Genomic DNA, 27,067 nt, shown 5'->3' on the forward strand with positions numbered 1-27,067 from the left:
TTTCAAGAACTCAAATTGCCTTTTATTACATACTGGAAAATTTTTTCAAGAACTTGTATATACAAGTTTGAGGAAACATTTGACAATAACGTGAAATACCAAATGAGTGTAGAGATTGACTGGCAATCCAACGCAAGTGTACACAGAAGAGCATATGCTTCACTTTTAACTTGTGTGCCTGTGATCCACAAGAAGAGCTCTGTAAAGACAATCTGAACACATATTTTATTATATTAACTAGATGGCTAGATACAAAATATATTTTTTGCATTGTATTTAAGTGAATTTCAGGAATGCTAATTTCATCCTCTGGTGTTACAGTCTTCCATTGGATCTGCTTTGTTGGGTCACAGATTCCATTTGAGTGTCACAAGAAAAGTGGTATATTTGAGCATTTACAAAGTGCCTTTTAGAAAAACATTTATCACTATGGCAGTGCTCATTTTTTCGCTAATTTTAAGAATACTTGTATTTAGCTTTTTTAATTTCACAACTACTATGCAACAACAAAAATTCTATGATTCTGTTTTCTGTGCTAGCTTTTATCTAGTGGAAAACAAGTTCTACTCTACTTTTCTGGACACTTTCATATATATTATGTAGGTATTTGGAGCATGTGCATGCTAAATTGTATAAACAGATTTAAAGTCTAAATCTGTACCCTTACACCAGAACATGAGCTTCAAAAAAGAGGCAAATGAAGTAAATAGTCAGAAGTAGACATCGTCTTTTTGATACTCCATGAATATCTTGTAGTATTGTTTTCCAAGCTCACTATTAGAGATAAAAGCAATTCTGTTCCTTTTTTTTGATCATCAGATACTGTCATAGAGATCAGCTGTGATAGTTGCTTTTGCAAGATTAGTCACAGCAGGTTATCAATTAAGTTTCCAGATGTATTTCATTTTGGATATTAACAAGCTCATCTGCTTATAACTTTTGCTACTAACAAGCTCAACTCATGCAGAACAATGCCCTAGATTTCAGGAATTCTTTACCTTTTTCCAAAGCCTCAAGACCTGTAAAGAAAAAAGGATATTAACAGAAAACTGTTTGAATAGCATGCCTGCGATCTCAAAAAAACCTGAAACCTTTTACTCCTTTATTGAAAGAGAAACTGAATTATCTGGGAGTTTAAACCTCATAATGAGCATTGACATTTAACTCTTCTTCCTTTGTGACTAAATGACAATATTACCGTAACTACAGTATATTAGATTTCAGGCACATCTGTCTGAAACTGGAAATGTTACATGAATTCTTCTAATACAAGTATCTTAGGCAAAAAGATATACTCTGTAGCCACAATGCCTGCTCCAGCTAGATTTGTTCAAAAAGGAATTTAAAGTGGCAATACTGTCACTGAAAATAATAAGATAACAAACACTTAGCTTGACATATTTATTTTTCAAGGTCAATAAATAAATGTAAATACACAAATTTGGAAAAATCTTAGTAACAGAATGTTTTTAAACAACATTCTGGCTTAAAGTCTTCGTTATTGACACTACTGGAATATTTTCTGATCTGCTTAAAGTAGATAAGTCATTATGTTGGTGATCCTCCATCACATTAATTTGAAGAAGTTAGGCTGCTGCAAAGGAAAAAAAGACATCAACCTTTGCTCTGACATAGAAAATTATCTGAATTGCATACATTAAGTATTAGTTACTTTTCTGGGTATGACTTTTCTAGAGAATAGAGAAATTTTTAAATTTACAGTTCGCGTATTAGAGACCTCCTACTGTTCATTACATCATTATTATAAAAGGGAAATTGTAACAAAAGTGGAAAAAAAGCAAAAGAGAAAAAGGCATGGAAGAAAAAAGTGATACAAACTGGCCCTTTAGTTAAGACATTCTTCCTTTATCTGTGTAATTTTCATTCTAGGTTCATAACAGATTTATGTGATGACTGGTTCCCATCACTACAGCAAGTCTGCTTGAAATAATTTTAAAGCAGCTTTTTACCAGTGGACTTTTGTTTAGACACCCTTTCTTTTGCAGACATTCTCCAAACACCTGAAACCAGGAATGTCATATTCCACCTGGCTGCCTTAGCTTTCCCAGATTATTGTATACTAATGCATTTACCCAGGCTTAGAGCATGATTACATAACTTGTCCAGGAGAAGCAGCCTTTTTCAAAAGTATCTACAAATTGCTAAATAGAAATTTTTATCAAAAAGGTTCAGCAAGAAAGTAACTGTTACTGACTTAATGGGAGTGGAGGAGGATTTGTGGTTCCCTCAAAATTCAGTAAGTATTCTATTTCTGTATTCTATAAATACTACAAGATGCAACATGTTTATTTGGTTCCCATAAATTAGAAAAATCTGTTTTCCAAAAATTCTAAATTAGTGATTTAAAAAAACAAAATATTACACCTGACCACCCTTCCAAACAACCTCAGAGAGCAGTCTTGCTTCTCTCTCACCCTTCAGAAGTGTGCTTTTTAAGGATACATGATTTACAAAACAAACAAAAAAAGTGTGTTTTTAACTACAGTACACTTGCTTAAATACACAAGTGGACATGTTAACGTCATGTTAAAGTTCAAGGTACTTCTGGAAAAAAGGCAGATAGTTAGTTATTTTAACTCTGCATTCTTACATAGAATAATGATTATTATAGACCTTAGTTTCCTCTCATCATTCACCTATCATATGGAGAGGTCAATAAATAAGAACTTATCTGGTCCAGTTTACCTACAAGAGAAAAAATACTAAAAGAAAAAAGTTACCTATAAAATTACTTGTTTAACCCTGATAACATCTGAGTTGCCATACCCAGTTTGTAATTGCAAGAAAAGCAAACAATATTCATCTTGCTTATTAATAAATGCCCCATTTTCTATGACAATTTTTTGTATGATGTCTCTCAAGTCACATATTCTTGGGGCAAGAAAGCTGGCTAGGAGGTGCAATGATAGCAGTAACACAGTATAAATCTGGGTTCAAAAAACCGAACATACCAGATCCAGAAGCAAAGAAATCTGGACACATTGAGGAGGCAGTGCCCAGCTGTTATTTGGGCTCTTGTGTCGTGAAGACTATACCCAGCCTAAGATATAGTTTCATACCATATAAGTAACACAGAACTCTGTTGTGCTAGTGTACAGACTTCAGGAAAAAGTCTTACACAAAATTAATTACCTCCGTTGTTTAGAGTAGAAGATAAAATAGCTTACTAACTGATGTAATGAGTAATGGATGTCACTATGACACAAAACTTGCCATGATTTGTGTGTTCAGCTACAAGGTGCAGTATTTCTTATGAATAACTCAAAGCACAGCCGTATCCAACTGTGATTTGGAATTCCATCTTGAGCAGCACGCACTATGACTTTGAAGAAAGTCTGTATGATTGTAACAAAGTCACCCATCCTCTCTTGAAACATGAACAAAATCCATGGGGTAATCAGGCACAGGCGGCATGTAACAGGTTTGTCTTCCTTTTTACTCCTTGTTTTTGCTTCTGAGGACATGCACTTGGGCTCCAGACTAAATCCATTTTCTATTACAAGAGAACACAGCTATTCTTCTCTTTTTCTCTCTCTTTCTCTCGAGGCTCTTTACGTTTGCGTTCATTACTCCCAGATTGTCTTCCGCTTGCTGGAGAAGCAGCACCTTGCACCTGCTGTGCAGAAAAAATAAAATCTTGAATAAAACAAACATTATTGTAGATGCAGTCTGAAGTATTACTCTGTGTTCAAGTTCACAAACAAAAGTTTAGCTATTATGCAGACTGCAGAATTCAGGGAGGGTCTTTTTGTATAAATATTCCAGAACTGCCACAGAACTACTTATTTCTAAAAAAATGAAGTCAGCTGAAAATATGTTTCAAGTCCTGTGTGTCCCTTCTATTGTGTCCACATATTCAGATCAGTTGTTTCAGTAATAAAATTTGGCTTCGAGCATTTTCTGGCACTTCTATATTACTGTACTGGAATTTTTTCCTGGTTTCTTCTATAAGAACATATTTCACATTTCAGAAGTTGCAGAGTGAAAGTGTTGGTTTTGAGAGGTAGATATGGCAAAGCAGCAGCTTTTTGTGACTAGAAACTAGTTAAGAACTTGACAAGGGGGTCGGTATACAAAGGCAACTTAAGTTCTGTTATTTCATCATTTATTCCAGCTGTTATCCATTGACAGTTGCAAATGAGCAATACTGTTAAGTCCTGTTAAGCAGGTTCTTCAATTCTTTCTACCTTTTTGCAGCCAGCAGTAGTGAATCTTTATCATGGAAGTAGCTACTGATGATTCTATTAAAGCAACAAGCAGTGGAAATAACACAACTTTTACTTATCAAAATTCTTATTTCATGCCTAACAAGCACATCAGTTAATGGTTCTGAATTGCTTCAGGCCATCAAAGATTCAGCCTTCATACAGATTATTTTTTACATATTTGTAAATAAAAGCAGTTTTAAGCCTTTAGCAGTTAAAACTCCCAGAATCCAGAACACCAACTTAAATATTGCCTCTTGCACACAGGATTCAGTTATATGGCAATTTTTTATATACATGTGCATGAGTCACATTTTCCAAGCATTTTGAATGCAACTCCTTATGGGGATGGGACAAAAAGGTGTACTGGGAGAAACTTAATTTCCTAATTTTAAAGAGGACTGAATAGATTCACATATCATAGACAAAGACCTAAAAATGTAAAGAAACAAACTTCTGCAAGACAAAGACAAAACTTCAACTATCAAAAAACTCTTACTTGAATGCTATTTTGCAAGTAATATAAAATATTAGTTAATACAATCTTTGTAACCTTACGTATTAACTCATCCCATCACTCCAATTTAAATAGTATGAATGAAACCCTAATTTAGAAGGTTAGGTCTGCTTTAAAAGTATTTAAGTGGCAGCAACTGCCGTATCTGCATGCATATTCCAACAATTATAGCATATGTCTTAAGATTCCTATATTCATCTCGTCACTTGCTGTATAGAATGTAAATAGCAGTCTTATCAGTCTGAAACATTTACAAATGTAGATGTGTCTATGTAACTATTAAGTTGATACTCTTTAAAACTCATGATCATATTCTGTAATAATGCTTTCTTACCTGGACCTGAGCAGCTGCTTGTTCTTGTTCCTGATAGTACTGAGAAGCTCTCCTGTCCTCCTCTTCCTGGAGCTTCTTCGCTAGCTCTAGATCACTGATTCCTTCTGGGATCTGTTCCCAGTTAATCTCTTGATTTTGCTGCTCTTGTTGTAGAGACAATGCCATCAGATAATCCTAAACGGTAAATTTGTTTATTAATGCTCTTTCCCATAGAAAATAGTCAAGTCATATCAAATGAATTTTTCAGCATGTACAGCTACATAGTACCATCACTTTTCTCCTAGCCTCACCTTCAAATACATTTACCTCATGGAAAACAGGAATTTGTTTCAGAACCTGTTCATAACCTGAACTGCAGAAAGGCTAAACCAGCTACTTCACATTTCTCCTTTCACAGTGCCTATGTCACAGCATAACAAAACACAAAAGCTAATTTTAAAAAATCTGCTTTCGGGTTAAATTCCATTACCTGGATAGCAGCAAAAGACAGACAGTGTCAGCTCATACCAGTTCTAGGTAGAAGTAAAGATTTTGAAGCTGTCTTTTTGTAATTTGCTATTTCTAATTAACACTCTGATTATGCTTGATAGAGCATCTGTCGCCACTCTCCTGAATAGGGTTGAGAGTACATCAATAAGGAACACTAACTCCTAAACAGATGAGAAAATAATCAAAAGGTAGGTTTTGGATATATCCAGACAGCAACTCAAGATAGTACTACCCCTGTTATCTCTGCCAGATTCTTTAATCTGCAAGAGAGATATACAGTGCTTGAATTTATTAAAAAGCACCTGCTTATTCATTTTTTCCCCAGTATTTAAAAAACATTAATGGTGATTATTATAAACTTATTTTGCTTGTTCAGAATGTAAGATTTCCAAGGAGCTTGGTCTTGCTATGTGCTTTTGCATGAACTGGTACAAGTAAGTCCTGTCTCAGACACAGCTTCTAGAAACTATTATATATAGTTAAGAATAACAAATACATACAGTCTGCTATAGTTTTTGTCCTACATTCAGCAAAGCTGGCATCAGAAGGCAAAGTTCAGTTATGAGAATATTCATGAGCTGAAATGAATTTGTTACAGGGGCAAAGTTTCACAGTGCTGGTTTTGTTTCCATATACAAGGAAGATGTGACATTTCACCTGAATAAGTTTTTTGCAGAAGTGGATGCTGAGAGATTAAAATCAGATTTTCCAAACTATTCACAGTTGGTCTTATTCTTCCTCCCTTGAAGTCATGCTAATACTTGAAAGTAGGACTTTTGAGAACCCCAACCTAAGTATCTAAAGAATATTTTTATACTCCTATATATGCATGAGTACACATACATAAACAACTGTGTAAGTAAACATATATATGACTAAAAGTAAGTACTAATTGTTATATATAGTCACAAGCAAACAGAAAGATACAACTGAAAGGCATAAATCCAGTACTTGATCTATTTGATCCTGCTGCCCTCTGTAGACAGTTTCAGGGTCTGATGGAGGCCGTAGGTGGAATTCAGAATCACAGAAATTTCCATCACCATCCACATTGTGTAAGCTTTCCCAGACAACTTTCTCTTCTGTAAGAAAGCCCTGGTCTGTCACCAGCAGGTAAAGCTGACCCTATGCAGAAGAATAAAGAAAACCTGTAAAACTAAAAAAAAATTTTTTTACAATCTAATTAGCAGAAATGATCAGCTAATACAACTGTTGCATTCCAGTAAAATATTCATTTAGATTTTTTAGCAAGTTTAAAATTTAAATAAATCACTATACAGCATTAGAACACCAGATACTAGTATTCATTGCTAAATTAACAGCCACACTTAATTTCTGTGTTCCATCTTGTAATTTTTCATTATTAATGAAAGTTCATATTGACTAAAAATTAATATAAAACGTGAAAACATACCTTGGTATCTCCTTGGAAACATACCTAAGTAGTACAACTCAAGACTGGCAATGTAAATTTTAAATTCCAGGACAAATCACATTAAATTCCAAAGGCAAGATCTGGAGACAAAGGTGATCTTTCCAAATAATCCAAGAGCTATTACCTCAAAACAACCAGATCTCAAACTTCATGTTTTATAATGGGTTTTGACAGAATTTGAGGTTTATTTCAATTGAAAAAACTAAATTTAAGATTCTTGCTATCACTTGTCACCAATAACTGCTTTTGTTGGATTTTAGCCTTTTTACAGTTCCATAAGGCTAAATTTCTCGATTTCAAACCCTGAAATTATAAAATGGGCTGGTCTGGGAGTGAAAGAGACAATACTAACAAGGCCAGAAGCCAAGGTACAGGAAGGATGAAATGCAAGCTTAGGTTGAAGGAATGGGAGAGGAGCTGAAAGCAAAGGGAAATTACAAAAACTAGCCTCAAGTAAAAGGAAATGGTGCTGCATGTTTGAGGGACAGAAAAGCAACACAAAAAAAAAATTTAAAAAAATAATCTATGTTTAAGTTTAAATTTAAAATTAGTTTTTAATCTTACCCTACCCCTTTTATAATGTTTTTAGAATTATACTCCAAAGCAAGAATGTTATTACTGACCATACAGCACATTTAAGAATGAAGCTTCCATTAGTATTACTGAACGTACTGGGTCAAGATATTCAATGCAAAACTTGTTGCAGTGTTTTAGCTGTAAAAATCAAAGCAGTTTATTGCGACATCCACAGAAATTTGCTATTTGTATTACAGCAGCACACAACAGCTTCTCAAAGATCATTGTGCTAAATGTACCAAAACACAAGAGGCAAATGTTGTAATGATTTCATAGTCTGAACAGGCAAAAAATGAAAGCATTGCCCCTATTCAACAAGTACAGAACTAGCTCACTGATTTCTCTCAAGTCATTGAGACTGTCAGAGATGCTGAAATCAAAATCAGATCTCTTCAATCCTACTAAGTTTACAGCCACGCCTTCTGTGGCTGGTAGGTCACACAACACAACAAAAATATTATTTGAAGATTCATATGCAGCGATTGTTCTAATATTACCCAATACCACAAGATGCACTTATACAAAAGGCCAAACAGAACAGGTAAAAAACCCACAAAGGACACCGCTATATGTTCAAGCTTTGGAATGGCAGTTACCCCAACACAGTTGGGCTTGTAGACATAAATACAATTGTCAGCAACAAGTTTGATCACATAACATGATCTAAGGAATCATCTTTCCCTCAGAAACCTGCCTAAAACTGAATGCTACTTCTGATGCTTAAAAATCACCCAAAGAAAATAAAAGGAAATAATTCCACAACATTTCGAATTTGCACAGAATACATATTTCACAGCATCTTCTATATAAGAAGTCTTTTAAAAAAAAAGTAAAATAAAAATTAAAAAAAAAAATAAATCACAGAATCTTTAAGGTAAGTGTATTTGAACCTTTTAAATTTTATTTTGACCAGTACGTTGATTCAAACAAAACCTAAAAAGAAAAAAAAAAGGAGAGGGGGGGGTACATCAAGTTTTCTTCTATTATGCCATACTTTTTAAATTACTTTTTAAACAGCTCAAACAACGTAGCTTAATAATACTGAAATAGTAAAGTGTTAATGCTTTCATAATCTCCCACCTATTATACGCTGAACTTTTCACACACTAATATTAAAGTATATTATTACCTTTATGGGATTAGAATCTAGTATCTGTCATTCAAAGATATTTTAAAGCTAACACTTGTTTGAAGTAGAAAACTGTTTCAATCTTAAATAAAATTCATATTCTTACTTTCAATTTTTAACACTTCCTCAGCTGAACTATACCTGAACACTGGTTTTAAAAACATCATTAGAGTAAATAAAAAAAAATTCTAACACAGCTCCCTGATGAAAGGCAATAAACTGCATTACGTATTACCACATTACCTAAACAATACCATTCCAATTCCAATACCAACTGCATAGTTTAAAAACATGCTGCTTCAATTTAACAAAATCTAGCAAACCAACAAACACAGGCTCCCTAGTACTTGTGAAGAGACAGAGTTCCTTTTCACTTTATTGGAATGAAATAACAATAGGAAACCACAGATCGCAGATCCAAAGAAATCTTTCCCTTTTTGTTTTTTTATCAAGTGCTCTGATCTCTACTTCGTATTAGTATAATTTAATGGAATTTCTCCAAAAAACCAAACAGATTCTCAAGGACCCTCATAATATTGCTAATAGTCATGTAACTTTTGGTAATAATTGGACAACTTTCAGTTTCATATACCAAATAATAAGTCAGCTCTTCTTGTATTAGGTGTAATGTAGCTATTCATCTCCACAGATACCAATCTTCCTAGAACTTCAATGTTTTAAAGTTCTTTGCAACAAGCAAAGAGAAGCCATATTTACAGACTGGTTCTATAGGCACTGTTTTAATGCCATGCATGTTCTCTTCCCAATCTTAAAGGCTCACAAGCCAACTTCACTGGCACACCCAAATTCCACTGAAGGGATTTTGTCATATGAGAAAATCTTTTTATCATATGACCTTCATGCTGCCTCTAAATTTGAGCTGCACTCAGTAACAACATGCCTGGTGCCAGGAACCAGCCACCATTCTCCAGCACTGAAGAGATCATGAGATCGGTCTAGCTGCTAAGAGATAGTGATATACAACCAGTATAACACTGCGATTTCTGACTTGATGTGTCCAGTAGTTTTAGACCACATTTTTAGCCTACCAAACAAAGTTTTGCACTTCAGCTCCACTCAGCGCAACACTTCAGGAGGAAAAGAGAAAGAAGGTGCACAGTGACAGAATCAGTAAGGATTATTAAGTGTAGAAACATTTATTTACACTGAACTAAACAATTATGAAGGCAGCTTTAAAAAAGGCAAAAAAGAGAATGTGTTTTCTACTTAATAGGTCATGGTCCTGATTCTCCATTTGCTTTCTAGTCAGGGTTACAGCTAAAACAGGATGATCAGCACACTAAGGTCATGCAATTAAGCTAACAAATGTACATAAACATGCTTTTCAAGTACACCTTGCAAGAACAATATCATACTTTACAAAATAAATGTGTTTCTACCTTCATAAAATCTTAACTGTCCCTTTCTAAAGTATTACCACCTTATCTTTTAGGTTTATTTTTAAGTGTGGTGGGTTTTTAGTAAATACAGTCTCATGGGTTAATACTGCCCCCCAAAATCCTAGCACATAATATACAGCAATAATAACTACTAAGGACTGTTGTCAATGGGGAGTAAAACAATAAAGTCTCAAGTGCGTAACTGTTCAGGTAAACTGTGCCTACAATAAAGTTAGGAATAATTATTTATCCAAAGAATCAATATCTAGATATTGTAGACCAATGCCCAGATTTTATAGTTTCACATATAAAAAGCTTAAATAAAGCCAAGGATAAAAGCAAGACTATTCTCCTAGAAGAATAAGCTCCTCTTGTTTGCACAAAAAAACCCCCAAAAAACAAAACCCAAAACTTTCTGAAATGCAAACAGATGTAGGCTGCAGCTGGTGTTCCTGGTTACAAGACCTCCTTTCCTGGGTTAATTTCATGACCAGATTAAGTAATTAAAATTAATGCTTTTAAACTATTTGTTCTGATGCCAATTACCAAGTTTCCAGCAATTTAGAAAACTGAAAAGGAAAACCAAACACCTGTCCAATAGCTTCATACAGTAAAGACAAACATTTTAAGCCTTATCCTTTGAAGTCTATATAAATGTTCTCTTGGACTTCTGGATCAGACCCCTTGGTTTCTATAAAGGTGTTTAATGTTGACATGAATGAGTGCTATTATTTTGAGATTAGTCTAATCTATCTGAATGTTTTAACTGTTAGAGAAGATTAAGGTTTGGTGTTGGTTTTTTTTTAAATTATACACCATTTGGTTCAACAGAATAACCCTCAGAATAAAAACGGTACACTTAAGAAATGGAAAAATATTTAAACATGTTTAAGAAGCTACATACACTGAGTCTACTATGCCAAACTCAGACATCATCTTAAATGCCCAAGGAAAAAGCGCAATTATTGCTATGAAATATACTTTGTATTTGAAGAAAAGTCTGTGTTGAGTTCTGAAACAGAAACCCAACATTCATCAAGTAGAGAACATAACTGCAACACACATACTTAAAAATCCAAACAGGTGTCTTCTCAGTAAAGAAAATAAGATTGTATTACAGTCACATCAGTGGGAAAAATGTTCCAACTGAACTAAGATATTCTTACCAAACTGATCCCCTCTTTACAGTCCTGTTTTTCCTTGATCTAGGGAATTATCATGTGATGTATTATTATCTGTGTAATGCAAAGCAAAGGCAAAAAAAAAAAATCACATCTTTAACTGCTGAAAATTACTACTGTATAATCACATGAACCAAGACATTAATAGGCAATTAAAGGGACAGGAAGTAGAATAAATGAGTACTCCAGCAAATGGACAAGTAACAGTGAAAGAGATTAAAAATCTGATAACTGAACTGCAATTATTAACTAACACTCACCATACTTCAACAGATGTCTAATATGACAGAATTGCCATACTTGCTTTTCTTTTATATGTGATAATGAAAATTTTAAAAATGTTACATAATTTTTCTATAAACATAAACATGATCGTAATACTCAAAAGTTTTTTCAGATTAGAAATTACAATATATTATGCAAATTTCAAATTTCAGAAGAATAGTAAACTATTAATTATTCAAGACTACACTAAATAATATAACTGAGTAAACAAATTATAATTGAACTGCTAGACTATTTCTATTCTGAAATGCAATCTGTGAATCTTTACAATTACATTATGATATCAACTCAGCAGCTTTAAAAACACTAAAGTCTTCAGAAGAAGATTACTTCAAAACTTTTCATAGTAATTTCTGAAAAAATGCACTGTCACCATTCTTCTATTATTGTTACTTTACTCATCAACTTCCACAATTTTAAGGTGAATGCTGTATCTAAAACAGAAAAAATTATTACTGAATGAGCCCTTTCCATTTAACTCTTACTCCCTGAGCCTGGAATCCGGAAGATATGTAAAAATGGCACAACAGTTACCTGCCTGAAGATTAACTTTTTAGAAGTGTCCATATACTAAATTGAACTGGAATATTTCAAAACAGTAACAAATATTTTCAAATACAGTGACAGTGAACTAAAACCACTTTTCCCCCTTTTGCTTTTTTTCCCTTGTTCACAAGTCAAATACTCTTTTTAAAATAATAAACATTTTAAAAAGTGTTCTAATACAACTTCTCACCTATTATTATCCAGCTCAAGGCCCAAAGTATTATCTGCATCCCCATAACTGGTGTAGAAATGCCTTTTAAATATGTGCTAGCAGACACTGTTAATAAGCTTTTGCCTACAGTATATAATGGCACTGATACCTCCCTAATCTACACCAGGTATTCATAATGTTGCTGTATGTTCATAACCATTCTATTTCTGATCTTACAAGAAGCACTTAAAAGAGTAAAAAAAAACCAAAACAAACAACCCACCTACATTATTGTTAATTTAGTAACAATAAAAAAATAATATTAAAAGGAAAGCCACATTTGTGAGGAGTCACTCCAGTTCCCTTCCTTACAAATTCCTTTACTATCCATGCAAAAAAATAAAGAATATCTTGGAATCAACAGAGACACTGGACACAAAAGGAAGCATGAGTAGATTAACCAGCCTAACAATCATACTAGTTGGGCACTAGTATACCCAATGTTTCCAAAGAGTTCTTGCCACTATGCAACACCTTGTAACAGCAGCCTATGAAAAAAAATTTTCAAAGCTAAGATACAGGAATTCAGAATACTGCACTGTTTATTCACACTTTCACGTAATTCTCATTTCAATAAGACAGCCCTCTAAAATAAGCAATCCAAAAGCAAGGTAAAGATCCTTTGATCTGACAGTGGAAAGCCACTCTAAATGCAGCGTAATTGGGTAAAGTGTTGTCAGTGTTAGTAAATCCTCCCTGCAAATGCTTCATAATAAAGACTTAAGCAGGAAGTTCAAATTATAAGCACAAAGGATATTACCAGTCTCCACGTCTCCCATTTCTGCTCTAAAATATCCACAAGATTATCCCTTATTAAGGAATGACAGATAAATGCATATATAATATATTTTAAAAGAGAAAAATATCTATTATCTCTAAAACAAACTTACCAGATGGGATGTGGAAAGAACTCTAGTACAACTTAAAAAAAATAAATCTGTTCAACCAAGCACCACAAATATTAAAAATGGCTCAATCACAATCATATGACTGTTACGTGGCACCAATATAGAGCAGAACTAAGGCTATTTGGGTTCATCTGTTTTATTAGAAAAACTGATATATTGAACTTTAAGATGTCTCCAATTTATGAATTTTGCTTTGAGTTATTTCAATATCACCAAGTATTTCTTTTTCTTAAATTACTCACACCTGCTCCTCAATTCTAAAGCCAATTCTAGAAAAGATAAGCATATAAAAGAACTTGGAACAGGTTTCTGCATTTCCTTTGAAAAAGCTTAGCGATCTGTTTTTTGGTTTTTGGTTTTTTTTCTTTCCTCCAGTAAGTGCAGTTAAGATCAACCTACGTTCTACTTTCTTTGAAATATACTGAAATCCAAGTCCTTCCACTAAAATATTGGCCCCCCAAAACCCTACATAAGAAACATCTCCAGCATATAAGTTGCTGTGTCTGCTGTACATGAAAGCTTCCAAATAAAAGTTTAAGTATTAGCTTCATTAGAATAATACTTAAACAGCCTAATGTACTTAAGGACTTTTCATTATAAATTCTTGCTAATCATTCAAAGTATAAATGTTTTAAAAAATATACAAGTTTTATTACATGTACATAACTTTTATTATAACTCCCTTTTGTTTAACTTCATAACTGTTTTGTTTGTGTGTTTCCATATATTGGTTTGGAGGGGGAAGAGGGAAGGGCAGTATTCGAGAAAGACAAACAAATTGCATACTTTTTGCCCTAAAAGTTCTACACCTTAATTTTCTTTGGCATATATTGTCTTCAGTTTTCCTAAGTGAGGGACTTTTCCCCATAGTCCAGCTACTGCTGACTACAGCTCAAACCATGAAGTAAAAGAAACTCCATTAAAAATCTGCAGAGTTAGCATTAAACCTAGTAAAGAGTAAAACAGTTGAAAAATCTCAAATCTTGTGACAACAATGCATGTGGCACTCATATGAGTATACTGGAGGTCCCAAAATTTTTGGACAGCTAATCTTGGCTAAAAGCCCAAGTCAAGCCTATTTCAGACTTCCTTGATATGAAAGAATACCTAGTCATATAGCTATTGCAAATAGCTAGGTAGGTTAGAAACAGACAGAAGGATTACTGCTGACTTTTAAAAATACAAAATAAAGAATTTCTGGTTTTATTACAACAGTTTCTTGATATTTCAAATTCTGTAATGTACCACTCACCAGAAAACGAAGGCAAAATGAAGAACCCTGTTTAGAAGTGACAACCCCAAGAACTAAAAGCCTGTAGATAACACAGAAATTGAACACTAGCTGCAAGTGAGGTCACCATAATGACTATGAAACACAAGAATGATGGCCCATATTCCAAAACTTAGCATTTCAGAAGTCTAAGACTTGTCAAAAAGGACAAGATTAAAGCCATAGTGACTTAGAAGCAGTAAAGCTTAAATACACAACTAACAAATAATACTATTCTTCAAATATTTTAACTCAGTATTTCTTAGGACTTGGACTTAGTTCTTACAGTTAAAATTCAGACACAGATTTCTACTCACTGCCTTGACCTGTTCTGTATTATTAATATTGGTTAAGGATATTTAACTCATTGAAGTATTGCATTGTATTTCTTTAAGGAAAAAGGATCTCAACTGAGAAGTGTTTGTTTGCAAGTATGAAGCTGATAAAAGCACTGACAAACACACACCAGGTTTTGGCCTTTAATCTAAATACTGGGCTGCAGAAGACAACAGTCCACATTCTACAAACAAAATTCTGTATTTATAATTCACAAGGTCAAAGTGATACTCTACTGTATTTAATGCAAAGAATATTTTATATTTTAAAAGTTTTAATAATAGCACAAACCCAAATTATTTCCAGAAAGATTTAAGTATTTTATCTGGAATATCCTGTAAACAAAGTAAAAAAGGTTTCCTGTGCTTCTAGGTACCATCTGTACCCAGAAAGTAGATCTGTACTTCTACTTAGTATTTTCTTTTTAACACCACATTGTTTTGAGGTTGGGGGTCTTTTTTTCCCTGTAATGAAAGCAACCATAAAACAATGTACAGGCTTACTTGACAAACCACTACCAACTATTGCACAAGCTAAATTTAGAAAAATGGAGAGAAACAAAACTACACCTCTTACAGTTGTGACCTAAATTAACTTCATCAGGAAATATAACAATTATAGTTTTGACCATAAACAGATATATTCCATAGCACTTTTTTTTTAGTGAAGGGCAGAGAAAGATCATTTTATCTGTCCTACTGCTTTAAGAGAGTATCATTGTACATAGATTTAAAACAAATCTTAGATGTACTCTAAGAAGCTGTTAGAAAACCAAACGTGTTACCTGTTTGTAGAGTTAATCATTATTTATCAGGACTATTCAGAGCTTTAGCTCAGCTTATGAGTATTTATTCAAAATGCCAAAGATAAGCATTGACAGTTAAGATTAGCAGAGAGAGAAAAAAAAGGATTAGTACTGCCAAAAGGAAGTTAGTGTCTTTCACATGAGGTATATGACATTACTATATAATAGATGGCAAAAACAGTGGTTCCTTAATGTTTTTGTATGTTACACCCCCCCTTTTTTGCATTTATTACCATTATTCATAAATGCAAGTGTACATGAAAGTAAAGTCTTATTTAATAACAGATAACCAAAATATAATTACAAGAGTTCTGCACAAAGGTAAAAACTCATATGTATGTTTGAGAGAATGTCTAAACCTAAGGATGATTTGACACTGCAAGCCAATGAAAAGTTTACTTCAAAATATTCACATTTATCACTGAAGAGATGGGAATGATTAAATCTTAGGAGACAATTTGACTCTGCCCATTTCTACCCAAGTCAGATATATAAAAATACACTATCACCTTAGTATAGGCAAAGTTATATTAGAACAAAGACTGTAAACTTGCCAAGCCAGATTCTCCGTTCCACAGAGAAAGGTTGCCCAGAAGCATTAACCAAGTTGTCACTTGCTTTTTGAATCCTGGAATACTCCTTTCACAATTCTCACCATTTCACTTCCCCAGTTTCAGATTAAAAAAAAAAAAAAAAAAAATCTCTTCCCTAACAAAGGAAACCAATATTGTAGCTCATCTCAACTTCTTCAAATGTTTGGTGTTTTGAACACCATGATGGAGCTATTCATCTCCTGGCCCAAATGTGAAGCAAAGTTCTATATCCTCAGAAACAAGAAATTAAATAAATTCATTAACCTTATCATTGCCAATCACAAACTGCAAGTAAATTTAAGCTATGTAAGAAAGGCAGTTAACACAGGGAGCAAACTCAGCATAAAGGGAAAAGCTACAATAAGATTTAAAGTAATAATGGATCCTGGTATCTAAAACACTGTAATCAATAATTCACAAGTAACATTTGCTTACATTCACCATAAGCCGTACTTACATATAACAAGAAACTAGAATTTATTTCTATTTCAAGACAGGGAAAAACAAGATTTGCTTTGAAATGAGAATGCAAACCACAACAGTAAAGCCAAAAATGTTGAATATACCTTGTATTTGGTCATGGTGCTAAAATGGTTGTTCCTGAAGAACACACAAAGCTCTCCCTCCTGGACAGCTGAAGTCAACTCACAGAGTCCATGGTATGTCAACTGTGTAGCTGTGTTATTTAGAAATTGCTCAGCTACAAATCCTACAAAAGCAATATATACTGTTATGTGTGTCTATTACATACTTCCTAATATATAAAACCTGTTTACAATGGTAATGTTTTTCCCATCTCCTCCCTGCTAAGATGCCCCCATATTACCACAAATCTAAGGGAACACATTCAGAGAGGGGAAAACGAGTTGAAAGTTCTAAAACCTCAGCACTGTAGATAACTCTCTCATGTTCAGAAATGCTATATCTGCTTCTAATATTACTGATTTTTCCTTGTGATCAGGTGGTATATAATTTATATTCTAACTATAGGAGATAATACCAATAGCCAAGTTGAAATCTGAATGCTGCCCATAATACCTTTTCATAAAAGGAAGATCTCTCCAGCTTTTTAAAAAGTATATTTAATAGATCAAGAGAATGAAGCTGATCCTTGGTTTGGAAATTGCATAAGGGAAGTTTAGAAGACAAGCACAGTGCTGTCTGACTGCCCAGGGAAAGAAGTTCAGCAGACAGAATGCAGCTCTCCACACTTCTATCTCTACATGTCCAGACCCACATACAAGTATGTAACTAAGATTAGAGAGGGTAGATACTCTGATAAAGCATAGAAAAAAGTTACCCACCTTCACTAACCAGTTCACTGTTGTCTGACTGTTTACAAGAAATTATCTTCTCCACTAGCTGATTGTAACTGCAGTTACCAACTGCTTTTACTATGTCAGCAACCTGTAGCAGGAAGGAACAGCATACAGAACAGAGAACTTGGCCTTTATGAAGAACAGAACACAACTGTAAGCCTAAGGCAATTATTCATAAGAAAATAAGAAGAGTTTCAACAAAGAGAGGACATTATCCTCCTAAAAATGCTAGGCCAAAAAGTTTTAGCCCAGATTGTTACACATTTTGCTGTCTCATATCCCATTTTAAATCCTTAAGTTAATGCTTAACTTCAAAAGCTGTTGCTAAAGTGGATGGAGGAGAGAATGGGGCATCAGTTGTCTCAGCTGGGTGGCAGGGAAGTCCAGCGGGATAAGAGAACAGCAACTTTCATGAACAAGGCATAAAAAGAAAAAGAAAAAAAATCTGAGGCAAATTATTCCAGCCAAACTCACCAGTTTCTCCCTAAGTAAACAGTACCAGTTTACTGTTTATTAAATAATATCATTAAAAATAAATTATATGTTTGTTAAAGATGCAGTTCTCTCTGGTTCTAACATCCTCAGTTCTCAAAAGCAGCAACTAGTAAATCAGAAGAAAGGAGGAGAGCAACCTTGCATTCCTTCCACGTGTTCTCTAACGAGCTTTCAAAAACGACGACTGGGACACCGTATCTGACAGCTTCCTACCTCCCTTGGAACAACACTTCTCATTTACGTAGTCATTAATTCAGCATAGAAGGTTTTGAAAGTTAGTTTGACTATAGACCTAGTCTCTGCAAAGTTACTACACTAAAAAACACGTATAGCCTGTATTCACTCCTCTCTGAAGGAAATCCATTTTTTCTGACTAAAAAACCCATTGCCATAATTATTATTATTGACTCCAGTTAAAATTCTGCAACATCTCCCCTCCCCCCAACAAAATTCAGAATAACTTGTATTCTGTTTGAATTATTGAAAAAACCAAAAAAAAAAGTTACCTGAGGGTCCACTAACCATCCATGGTACAAGGGGATATCAAGAAGATCAAACACTATGCATTCAGGTGTGTATTCAAATACTCGTACACCTGTAAACTTCACGTTGACATCCAGACCCGTCTGTAACTTATGTAGAATCGCCATTGCATCACTCATATTCTGACAGCAGAAAGGAAAAAAAAAAACAACCAACAGATGACTAAATAGAGCTTTGTACACTTGGTGGTTACTCTTGTAAGCCTTCATCATTTAGTACTCATCAGGTCATCATTTAAAAAAAAAATTGCAAAAGGGGAAATTAGCTAAACAACTGTTTCAATGCATATTCACATTATTCATTCTCATTGTGCCAGAAGACATCTACAGAATAAGAACTCCCCCTCCAATCAGCTGTATCTGACTGTTTCTTCTACATTCATAAGCTGCTTTTAGGCAGCTCCTATTTCTTTTAGTGCTATTTCCCATAGCCACAAGCCAGATGTTTGCAAGAACTGGATTGTGAGGGAATCTCTAAGGGACTCTCTTGAGGTTTCTTCTCCCCTTTTAAGTCCTGCCTTATGAGTCAGGCTGAAGTACTTGCCACCACACAATGAAGGAACAAACCAAACAGATCTACTTGTTAACTGTAATTTGGCAGTTCAGTACTTAAAAGTGGTGATCAACAATGAAGAATCTGATTTTTTTTGTTGTCCCATAAAAAAAGTTTTGCTGTCTTATTTTGGGCATACCTTTAAACAGCCTGTAGATTCTACTGTGGAAACAAGTCATGAAAGTAGCACTTATTACAGTTGTGATCCCAACTGTGGAATCGTGAGGGGAATTATCAAGTTATGAAGATGCAGTCACACAAAGCAAAGATGAGCCAAAGAAAAAGTGCTTTGTGAGACAGTTCCTTTGAACCGACAAGTAAGTTTCCTGACACGCAGGAAAAAGAATTTTCCACCAAGTAAGAAGAGTCCACAAAGAGTATAATCAGAAAGTATTTGCAGTATTTGCAAAAGATTCAGGGAAACTGAGGTGCTTTTTTGTTTGTTTTGTTGTTGGGGTTTTTTTTTGGCTTAGTTTTGCAATATTCTGTTGCTTAAGAGGAATTCAGGATTGCAACAATGGGGAAAAAACATGACAAAAACCAGAAATACAGATTGGAAAGAAGATGGAGACAGAAAAGATTCACAGATTAAAACCACTGATCATTAGTGACAGTTGCCTCTGTGTTGTCTTCTTTTAATGATAAGACAGTTAATAGCAAGAATCACAATTAATATAATCAATAAGGGAAGACAAAAAACTGATAATAAGGATGACTGACTATAAAGGATGAATAATGAGAAAACTATTAAAGACCTAGGTAGGCCAGCAAAGCTTAAGTGGGGTACATAGTGTTATTTTATCAAATTAAAAGCAACTTGCTGAAATGCAGGAAAACCACAAATAACTGGATCCCTTAACCAATAACATAACCAATACACTAACTTCAACATTCACTTCTGCAGCACATTAGTGCACACATTAATAGAGCAGAATGCCAACACAAGCCTGTATATTAGAACATAAAGCAGACCTTAGTATTTTTAAGAAGTCAGTTTAAAAAAATCAGTCTATCCATCTTGTAACTTGGTATTGTAAAGAATATACCAATTAAAACATACAACACTAAGTAAACATGCTAAGTGAAGTAGCTACATCACTCAATGCTTCATGACCCAATTCTAAGCACAGTTTTGCATCTGTTGGAAGGATGAATGTTACCTAGATCTTGGAAGAAGTTTTAGACATCTCTCAGCATACAACAGAAATCTAAAACAAACCTTGTATATAAAAATTGTGTAAGCAGCCATATATACGTAAAATAGTCTCAACTACAGATCTTTGCACAACACTTTGCACATGCAACAGCATGGTTTCATTAAGGCACATCGTAAAAATTTCATGTTCACCAATGTCAGCATTTTAGCCAATGGAATTAAGCTGCTACTCTTACTGGTATGCAAGTTTAAATGTCCTTTTGTTTTTTTCTTAATAAAATGACAGCAGAACAATGAGCTTGTTCCTACTTTGAGTAATTTCAGCTTAGATGCAACTTCTGAAAAAAGTTTATAAACAGACATACTTCCTTGTTACTAAGCAGACTGAAACCTGGAAAGCTCTCAGAAGGGGTGAAGCTTACACAGACAAGCTTATCAACTACTTGATAAAGCACAGCTATAAAAGACTCCCATGATCATTATCCAGTATCTGCCCTTGAGAGTGGTTGCTATGAATGAGAGAGTTTTACTGCTTGTAGCCCTTTAACTACACTGTTGTGTAAAGTTTCTATTACCAGGAAGGTAACAGCTCTCACTACTTTACTACAGGTTGCTTCATCCTTTTGAAAATTTTGCTGTCACAAAATTGAGAATTTAGCAAAATTTGTAAGTAATTCTCAAGATCTGGCTCAGATTTTTTTTTTTTTTTTTTTAAGTTTTTATCATTACAATAGCACACCAAACCACCTTACTTAAGAAATGCACTTCATTGGTATGGACCAGATATCAAGTATAAAAACCTATCATAGGTGTTTTGGAAGAAATAATGCTATACTCATACTCTGCTAAATGAATAGGAAGAAAGCCTATAGCAATTCAGCACTAGCCATCCACAAATTCAGATCATACATCTACAGATATTAGTTGTATTTATTTTGTAATGTTTACTTTGTAAAAAACAGGAATACATCAAACTGTCCAGAAAACTGCAGAAGTTTCTCACTACCATTTGAACAGTATCATTTCTATTTTAGCTATTTCCACACCTTCAAAGTAACAAGCTTCTGAAAAAATGAATGCAAATAAGCAAGGATATACAGAACAGCTGAGCTTGGAAGGGACCTCTGGAAGTCATCTGGTTCATCCCCGCTTCTCAAGTAGGGCCACCTACAGCCAGTTGCCCAGGACCATGTCTAGACAGCTTCTGAATATCAACAAGGATGGAGACTCCACAACCTCCCTGGGCAACCTGTTCTTAAGTTTGTGCATTAGAACTTGTGCCTTTTTTTTTTTTTTTAATCCAACTTTCATTCAAATACTTAATTAAATCCCTCAAGTATGGTGAAAAAGAAAGTCATAGCTGAAATTAATATCTTGTCATGATGTTGACATTATACTAAAATCAAGCATTAGAAATGCAGTTGTCCGAAAAATTTACTTGAATTTCTTGCATAAGAAAACATATGGTTTTAGGCAAAGAATATTAACTGTGTGACAAGATAAACACAAAATTATGATTAACACCAAGACTTAGTTCCAAAGCTTCTGAAATGTCATAATTTTGTAAGACTCAGTTGCCTAACTAGTTCTAGTTTCTTTTTCCCTCTTGCATGATATCATTCATACATGTACAAGTACGTTTAGAACATTCCTAGAACAGAATGTTTCTTTAAAATTGTACAGTTACATATTTAAGGAAAATGTTTGTGACATTTACATAGTAAACCCATGTATTTGAGCACAAGAAAGCCATAGAGGTTACACTTTCACCAGGTATATAGTTTTCATCACCCTCCTCTAAGTTGATTATAGCTATAATCTTCCACAGCACAGAATTGTGTGGAAAAAACATAGCTAATTTTGTTATTACAAAAATAATTAATATAATTTGATACAAGTAATATTTTGGATTATTATTGTTATTAAAAGAATCCACATTCAATCTCTTCATTCTAATTTCAACTATCCCAATATACTTGATTTGGTTTTCAACACTAAATAAGAACAAGAAAAGAAGATCTAATAAATAGAACTAGCTTGAAACCTAAAACCTATAATAAATTCAAATCACTTTTCCATGAGTAATCAAAAAAACAGCTGTGACCACAGACAGAGCTTAAAAAATTCGCTCAAGGACAATATATACTACCTCAATATTTTTTTTAAATTAATAGCAGTATTTTTAACATAGAAAGACTTCTCTGGTAACATAAAAGTAGTGGTCAGTGCAAATAATATTGCCTTTCATAATAGGGAATCAACCTCTTTTTGTCCATCGTGACTTAAGAACAGAAATCTCTCTCTTGCTCAGCTTACATCCTCCAAGAAAGTCTAGCAGGCATCACAGAACAGAGCATACTGAAGGATGCATAATAGAAGACTTCAAAGAGCAACCACCCTGGTATATACTTCCGTCTCTACTTCCATGTTATAATTCCTCAATAAAGCCAAAATTCTTTCATTACACTCATTGCAGGCAAAAAAAAAAAAAAAAAAATCATTTCTTGTGTTAATAGATACCTGAAGTATTTATAAATAATACTCTATATCAAGCCTAGAAAAACAGGAAAAACTAACTACAAACAATGTTTTGTATGCTTCTGGTTTTTAGCAAGATGATAAACCTTAGGTGAGAAAAAAAGTTTTAGTTCCTTCAGACATAAGCAATTGTATTTTAGGAGCAGCTTCTTACCTGCTCATAATTTAGACGCTGAATTTCAGATATCTCTTTAGGTTTTGCATCAAGAATATAGTCTCCTAAAAAAAGCAAAAATAAAATTAAGTTTATTCCATATAAACACTTCTGACTGAAGCTGACTGATCATAAACACCACCATTGAAGTTTTCTATCAAATTAATGAGTTTGCATTGTTTTATAACCTGAATTATAACTATGGAGTAAAATATAAGAAACATAGTAAGATCATATTAAGAAATAAAATTCAAATCGCCAACATTGTTACTAAAGCAGCATTTCATAATCTCTTGGGGTATCATACCAATCTCTTAATTATTCAGAACTTTACCTCCCTCTGTGCCTCAACTTAAAAATATAAAAAGGTCAAACTGTTCACAGTAAGATATGTAACTGCGTAACAATTTAAAAAGGCAACCACTTATCCTGACTGATACTATGACTATTTTGGCATATGTTCCCATACACCAATAATTCTGAAAGGCTTGTACTCCCATCTGTGTCCACAACACAAAGGTAATAATTAATCAGTTAATCAACACACTGCAGTTCAAGATTTGTAACACTTTTAGTGACTAGTATCCATAAATTGCCTCTCCCAAATTTTTCAGATTTTATTTCAACAGTTTTCATATTTATTCCCTTGCTCCATTCCAAAAAAATATGTTTTTACTCAAAGCAAAATATCATTACAGGTTTCCTAATTTATAAACCTTTTAAGCTAAGATTGTTCAAAGTAGTTGAAAGGCATTTCTTTTTTTGTTAAGCTGTAGAAGAACCATTTGGCAATTGCTAATCCTGTTGACTGAATAGGATCCTAAATAATTTGAGCAGGTAATTTTGTTATTCAATTTAATAAGATAATTCCAGAAGCTAATATGCCTTCAAGAAAGAATACACACATTTAGCCAACTGGGATTGTGTGGTGACTTCAGACAGTATTATTCTATCAATACAATCAGAAATGTTTAGACACAGGCAGCGAGATTTCTTAATTTCAAAAAAATAAATCTTAAGTAATTAACTTTTTTCTTCAACTGAAAGATTCAGCCATATGCTTTTGAAAAGAACAAGCTACATTCTTTAAAAGCAAAAAGAAAGAAAATATAGTAAGTTGTTTTTCTCTCCTGCTTAAGAAAAATCAAAACTAGTCTGTAAGCTCAAACATTTTATATTTGTTAGGCTACAAAGGGAAAGAACTGTGGTGCACATAGCTTAAGTACTATTGCAACTGCACATTTAACACCTGGATCATTCCGGGCTATTGAAGTTTCAGACTTGTCAGATAGAAACAGCTGCAGTTTTGCTGAACACTGAATCTGATAACAGAGGAGTGCCTGCACATGAGACCTCAATCACTGTGACGACTTAATTAATTCTTCCTGTTATTTTAATTGGGTCATACTACCAAGGATTAGAGTTACTACAGACAATTAAAGGCACAGTTGACTTACTGCATTCTGTCAACTATAATAGCAGAACACTGTAAGAGACGATGAATAAGTTTAAATCTACCAATGTGTTGGTGTACCAAGCCATACCAACTGCATCACTCGACTAACCACTTAGGAAAGCAGTACAGAAAACTTCTAAAAGCAATTAAGGAATAGCATGAGTAACTGAAAACCATAAGTAGTCTTCTTGAAGCGTGCATTCAAGTAAACCTGAATAAAATAGTAAATAAATGAAACAGTCCTCCTATATTACTATTCACTAATAAGTATAATATATAATTGAAAACCATTTATTGTAATTACTAACCTAAGTATTCCATCAGCTGTTCAGCCGTTATGATTTCCATCATGGGTGGCAGCTTAATCTGTGAAAGTAAAAGTATATTCTCTTCAAAATGTGAAAATGCTACAATGTAGAAAGTCTTAGTAAGGTATTTCTGGACTGAAGTCTTCTGATCACATTTGCCCCACCAATTTGTAAGAGCATTAGCATACCGGGACCAAGAACCTTCCCAGGACCTCTACTAAGTAACAGCTACAAGAAGAAATGAAAAAAGGCATTTTGGTTTTTAGACAAACCACACACACACAGTACTTCCTCTCACTCGCAGCTCTCTGTGTAGTGCTCCCTATTCCCACTAAAAAATTTCACCAGCATCCCTCTTGACTTCACAGGAGTTCACACCACTCACTGCAGTAGCTCACCTGCAAGCATCCAGGATAACGGACTGGGAACTGTAGCCACCCTTGGTTAAGAAAACTTCACCTTATTCAGGAAAGTCTTTGACTCCCTGCCTTCATCCTAAGTCTTAACTGAGTCTTAACTCAAAAGGTTCCTGCGCACAGACAGGCTGTAGACAATCTGGTGGCAGCAGCTGCTGCGACAGGGAAGCCAAGACTCATGCAGGTACAAGGAAATTACCTCCCAGCCTCTCATTTCAAGGGTTTGGTTTAACTCCATACAGAAGAGACTGGACACACAGAACTCGGTGGTGAAGCTTCTGTCCCCCTCTCCCCTGACCTATTCCTGTCATTGTCAGCTGCTAAAACCAACCACCTTGGCAGCAGCCAGAGCCAAAAGCTTCTTACATATTCATCTCCTCCATCCAGCATCCTGGGTAAATGTTTTGGTTGCACACTTCAATTTACATATCCCCCTGCAATAACAGCCAAAGCACAAACACGTACAAAGGCATGCTTCTGGCACTCTGAAGGAATACCATAGGAGGATATTGTCTTTAACCATCTTGTGCTCAATTTTCCTCTGCGTAAATATGAATTTTATTTTTCTAGGGTTTGGGGTGGTTTGGGTTTTTTTTGTCAGTTTTTAAGTTTTCTCTTCAGTTTTTAATCTTCTTATCCTATCTCTCTTCAACATCTTACCACTGAAAGTCTAGAAAGGCTGGTATTTATTTTATTAGGAATTTTTTAATCATATTCCTCAACACTGATCACCATTCTCCTTGACACAGAAAGAAAGACATGATGTGAGATTGTTAACTCATGCTTAAGATTTAATAGGCTCCCACTACTTTGCTGGTTGTGGAGAGGAAAGAGGAAGTAGAAAGGCAAGAGCAATACATATAAAGCCTTTGATGCAGCACCCCAAACTCAAAAATACAGTATAGCAACACACTACACTGTTCACATGGTGATGGAGAGGGTTTCCTTCCCAATCTGAAAACTAAGCTATTTTAATAACTTTCCAGAGAAAATAAGGTGTGATTGGACTAAATCTATCTCACCGCCAATTTTAATAATATTTGACAAAAGGCAAATGTGTTAAAGATATAGATTTACAAGAAGTTTCATTAAATTTGGAAGAAGAAAGAGACGCAAGTTAATAGGGCCTTTTCTTAGCCACTGGCTAAGAAATATGCCCATAATTAGGTCAGAATTGGCCACATGATATATGCCACACATTGATCAACCCACAGATGGTAGACATAGAAAGAAGGTGAGAGTACTGGGATCTGGGGAAGGAAGGGAATCAAAGTATAAATTGTTAGTAAAGCATGAAATTAGTGAAGCATAATTTCATAAGAAGGCTTAATTAGTTCTGCTTATAAAAAAAAAGTTATACGAATTAAATAAGAAGCACATGAATTTCTGAAAACATCTTTTAAATGAGTGACAACTGACTGTAACTTACAAAATTCCTTAACCTCTTCCTAAAACTCCTTTAAGTTTCACTAGTACTCAATAGGCTAAAGGTTTTCATAATCTTTGATCCTGTTCATAATATTCATACTGAGTATTCACATAGATATAATATATTGTGACAAGTAAATAACAGGACTACAGGTTCAAAAAGCTGATTCTTAAACTTCCAGTTCTGAATTGGCAACACTCAAGCCTTTGCAAACATTAGCTGTGTACACCCCGAGTTGGGTCTGGTTCATTACAGCTCCTAAGGCATATCGACATAACAGCATAGAACAGAATTACTTACACTAGCTATGCCTGAAGTGGTTCAGGGACTACAGATGTGTACGGTACAGCATGAAGGAAAATCAGCATTGCTCCCTCAACTATTAGCAGGACTACTGTAATGATTCTTTCATGACTAAAGCTAGCTCTTTTTATTATTTATTTAAAACCATTCATATCAG

The 27,067-nt window shown here is 34.3% G+C and overlaps 1 protein-coding gene across 2 annotated transcripts in view; it reads right to left on the bottom strand.

Moving 5' to 3' along the window:
• MINDY2 (MINDY lysine 48 deubiquitinase 2) overlaps window positions 1-27,067 on the bottom strand; it is a 34,376-nt gene continuing 7,309 nt past the window's right edge. The window contains exons 2-9 of one of the 2 annotated variants that reach the window (XM_069798116.1): window positions 24,763-24,820; window positions 22,999-23,063; window positions 18,562-18,720; window positions 17,546-17,648; window positions 16,808-16,950; window positions 6,518-6,691; window positions 5,078-5,251; window positions 1-3,634 (exon numbers count right to left, since the gene is read on the bottom strand). In XM_069798116.1, coding sequence (XP_069654217.1) covers window positions 3,518-3,634; window positions 5,078-5,251; window positions 6,518-6,691; window positions 16,808-16,950; window positions 17,546-17,648; window positions 18,562-18,720; window positions 22,999-23,063; window positions 24,763-24,820 — 993 coding nt within the window. In that variant the 3' untranslated portion in view covers window positions 1-3,517. Of the gene's footprint in view, window positions 3,638-5,077; window positions 5,252-6,517; window positions 6,692-16,807; window positions 16,951-17,545; window positions 17,649-18,561; window positions 18,721-22,998; window positions 23,064-24,762; window positions 24,821-27,067 lie in introns of both variants that reach the window. The other variant, XM_069798115.1, reaches the window with a different exon arrangement.

This window comes from Haliaeetus albicilla, chromosome 12, assembly GCF_947461875.1.
Source record: "Haliaeetus albicilla chromosome 12, bHalAlb1.1, whole genome shotgun sequence".
NCBI lineage: Eukaryota > Metazoa > Chordata > Aves > Accipitriformes > Accipitridae > Haliaeetus > Haliaeetus albicilla.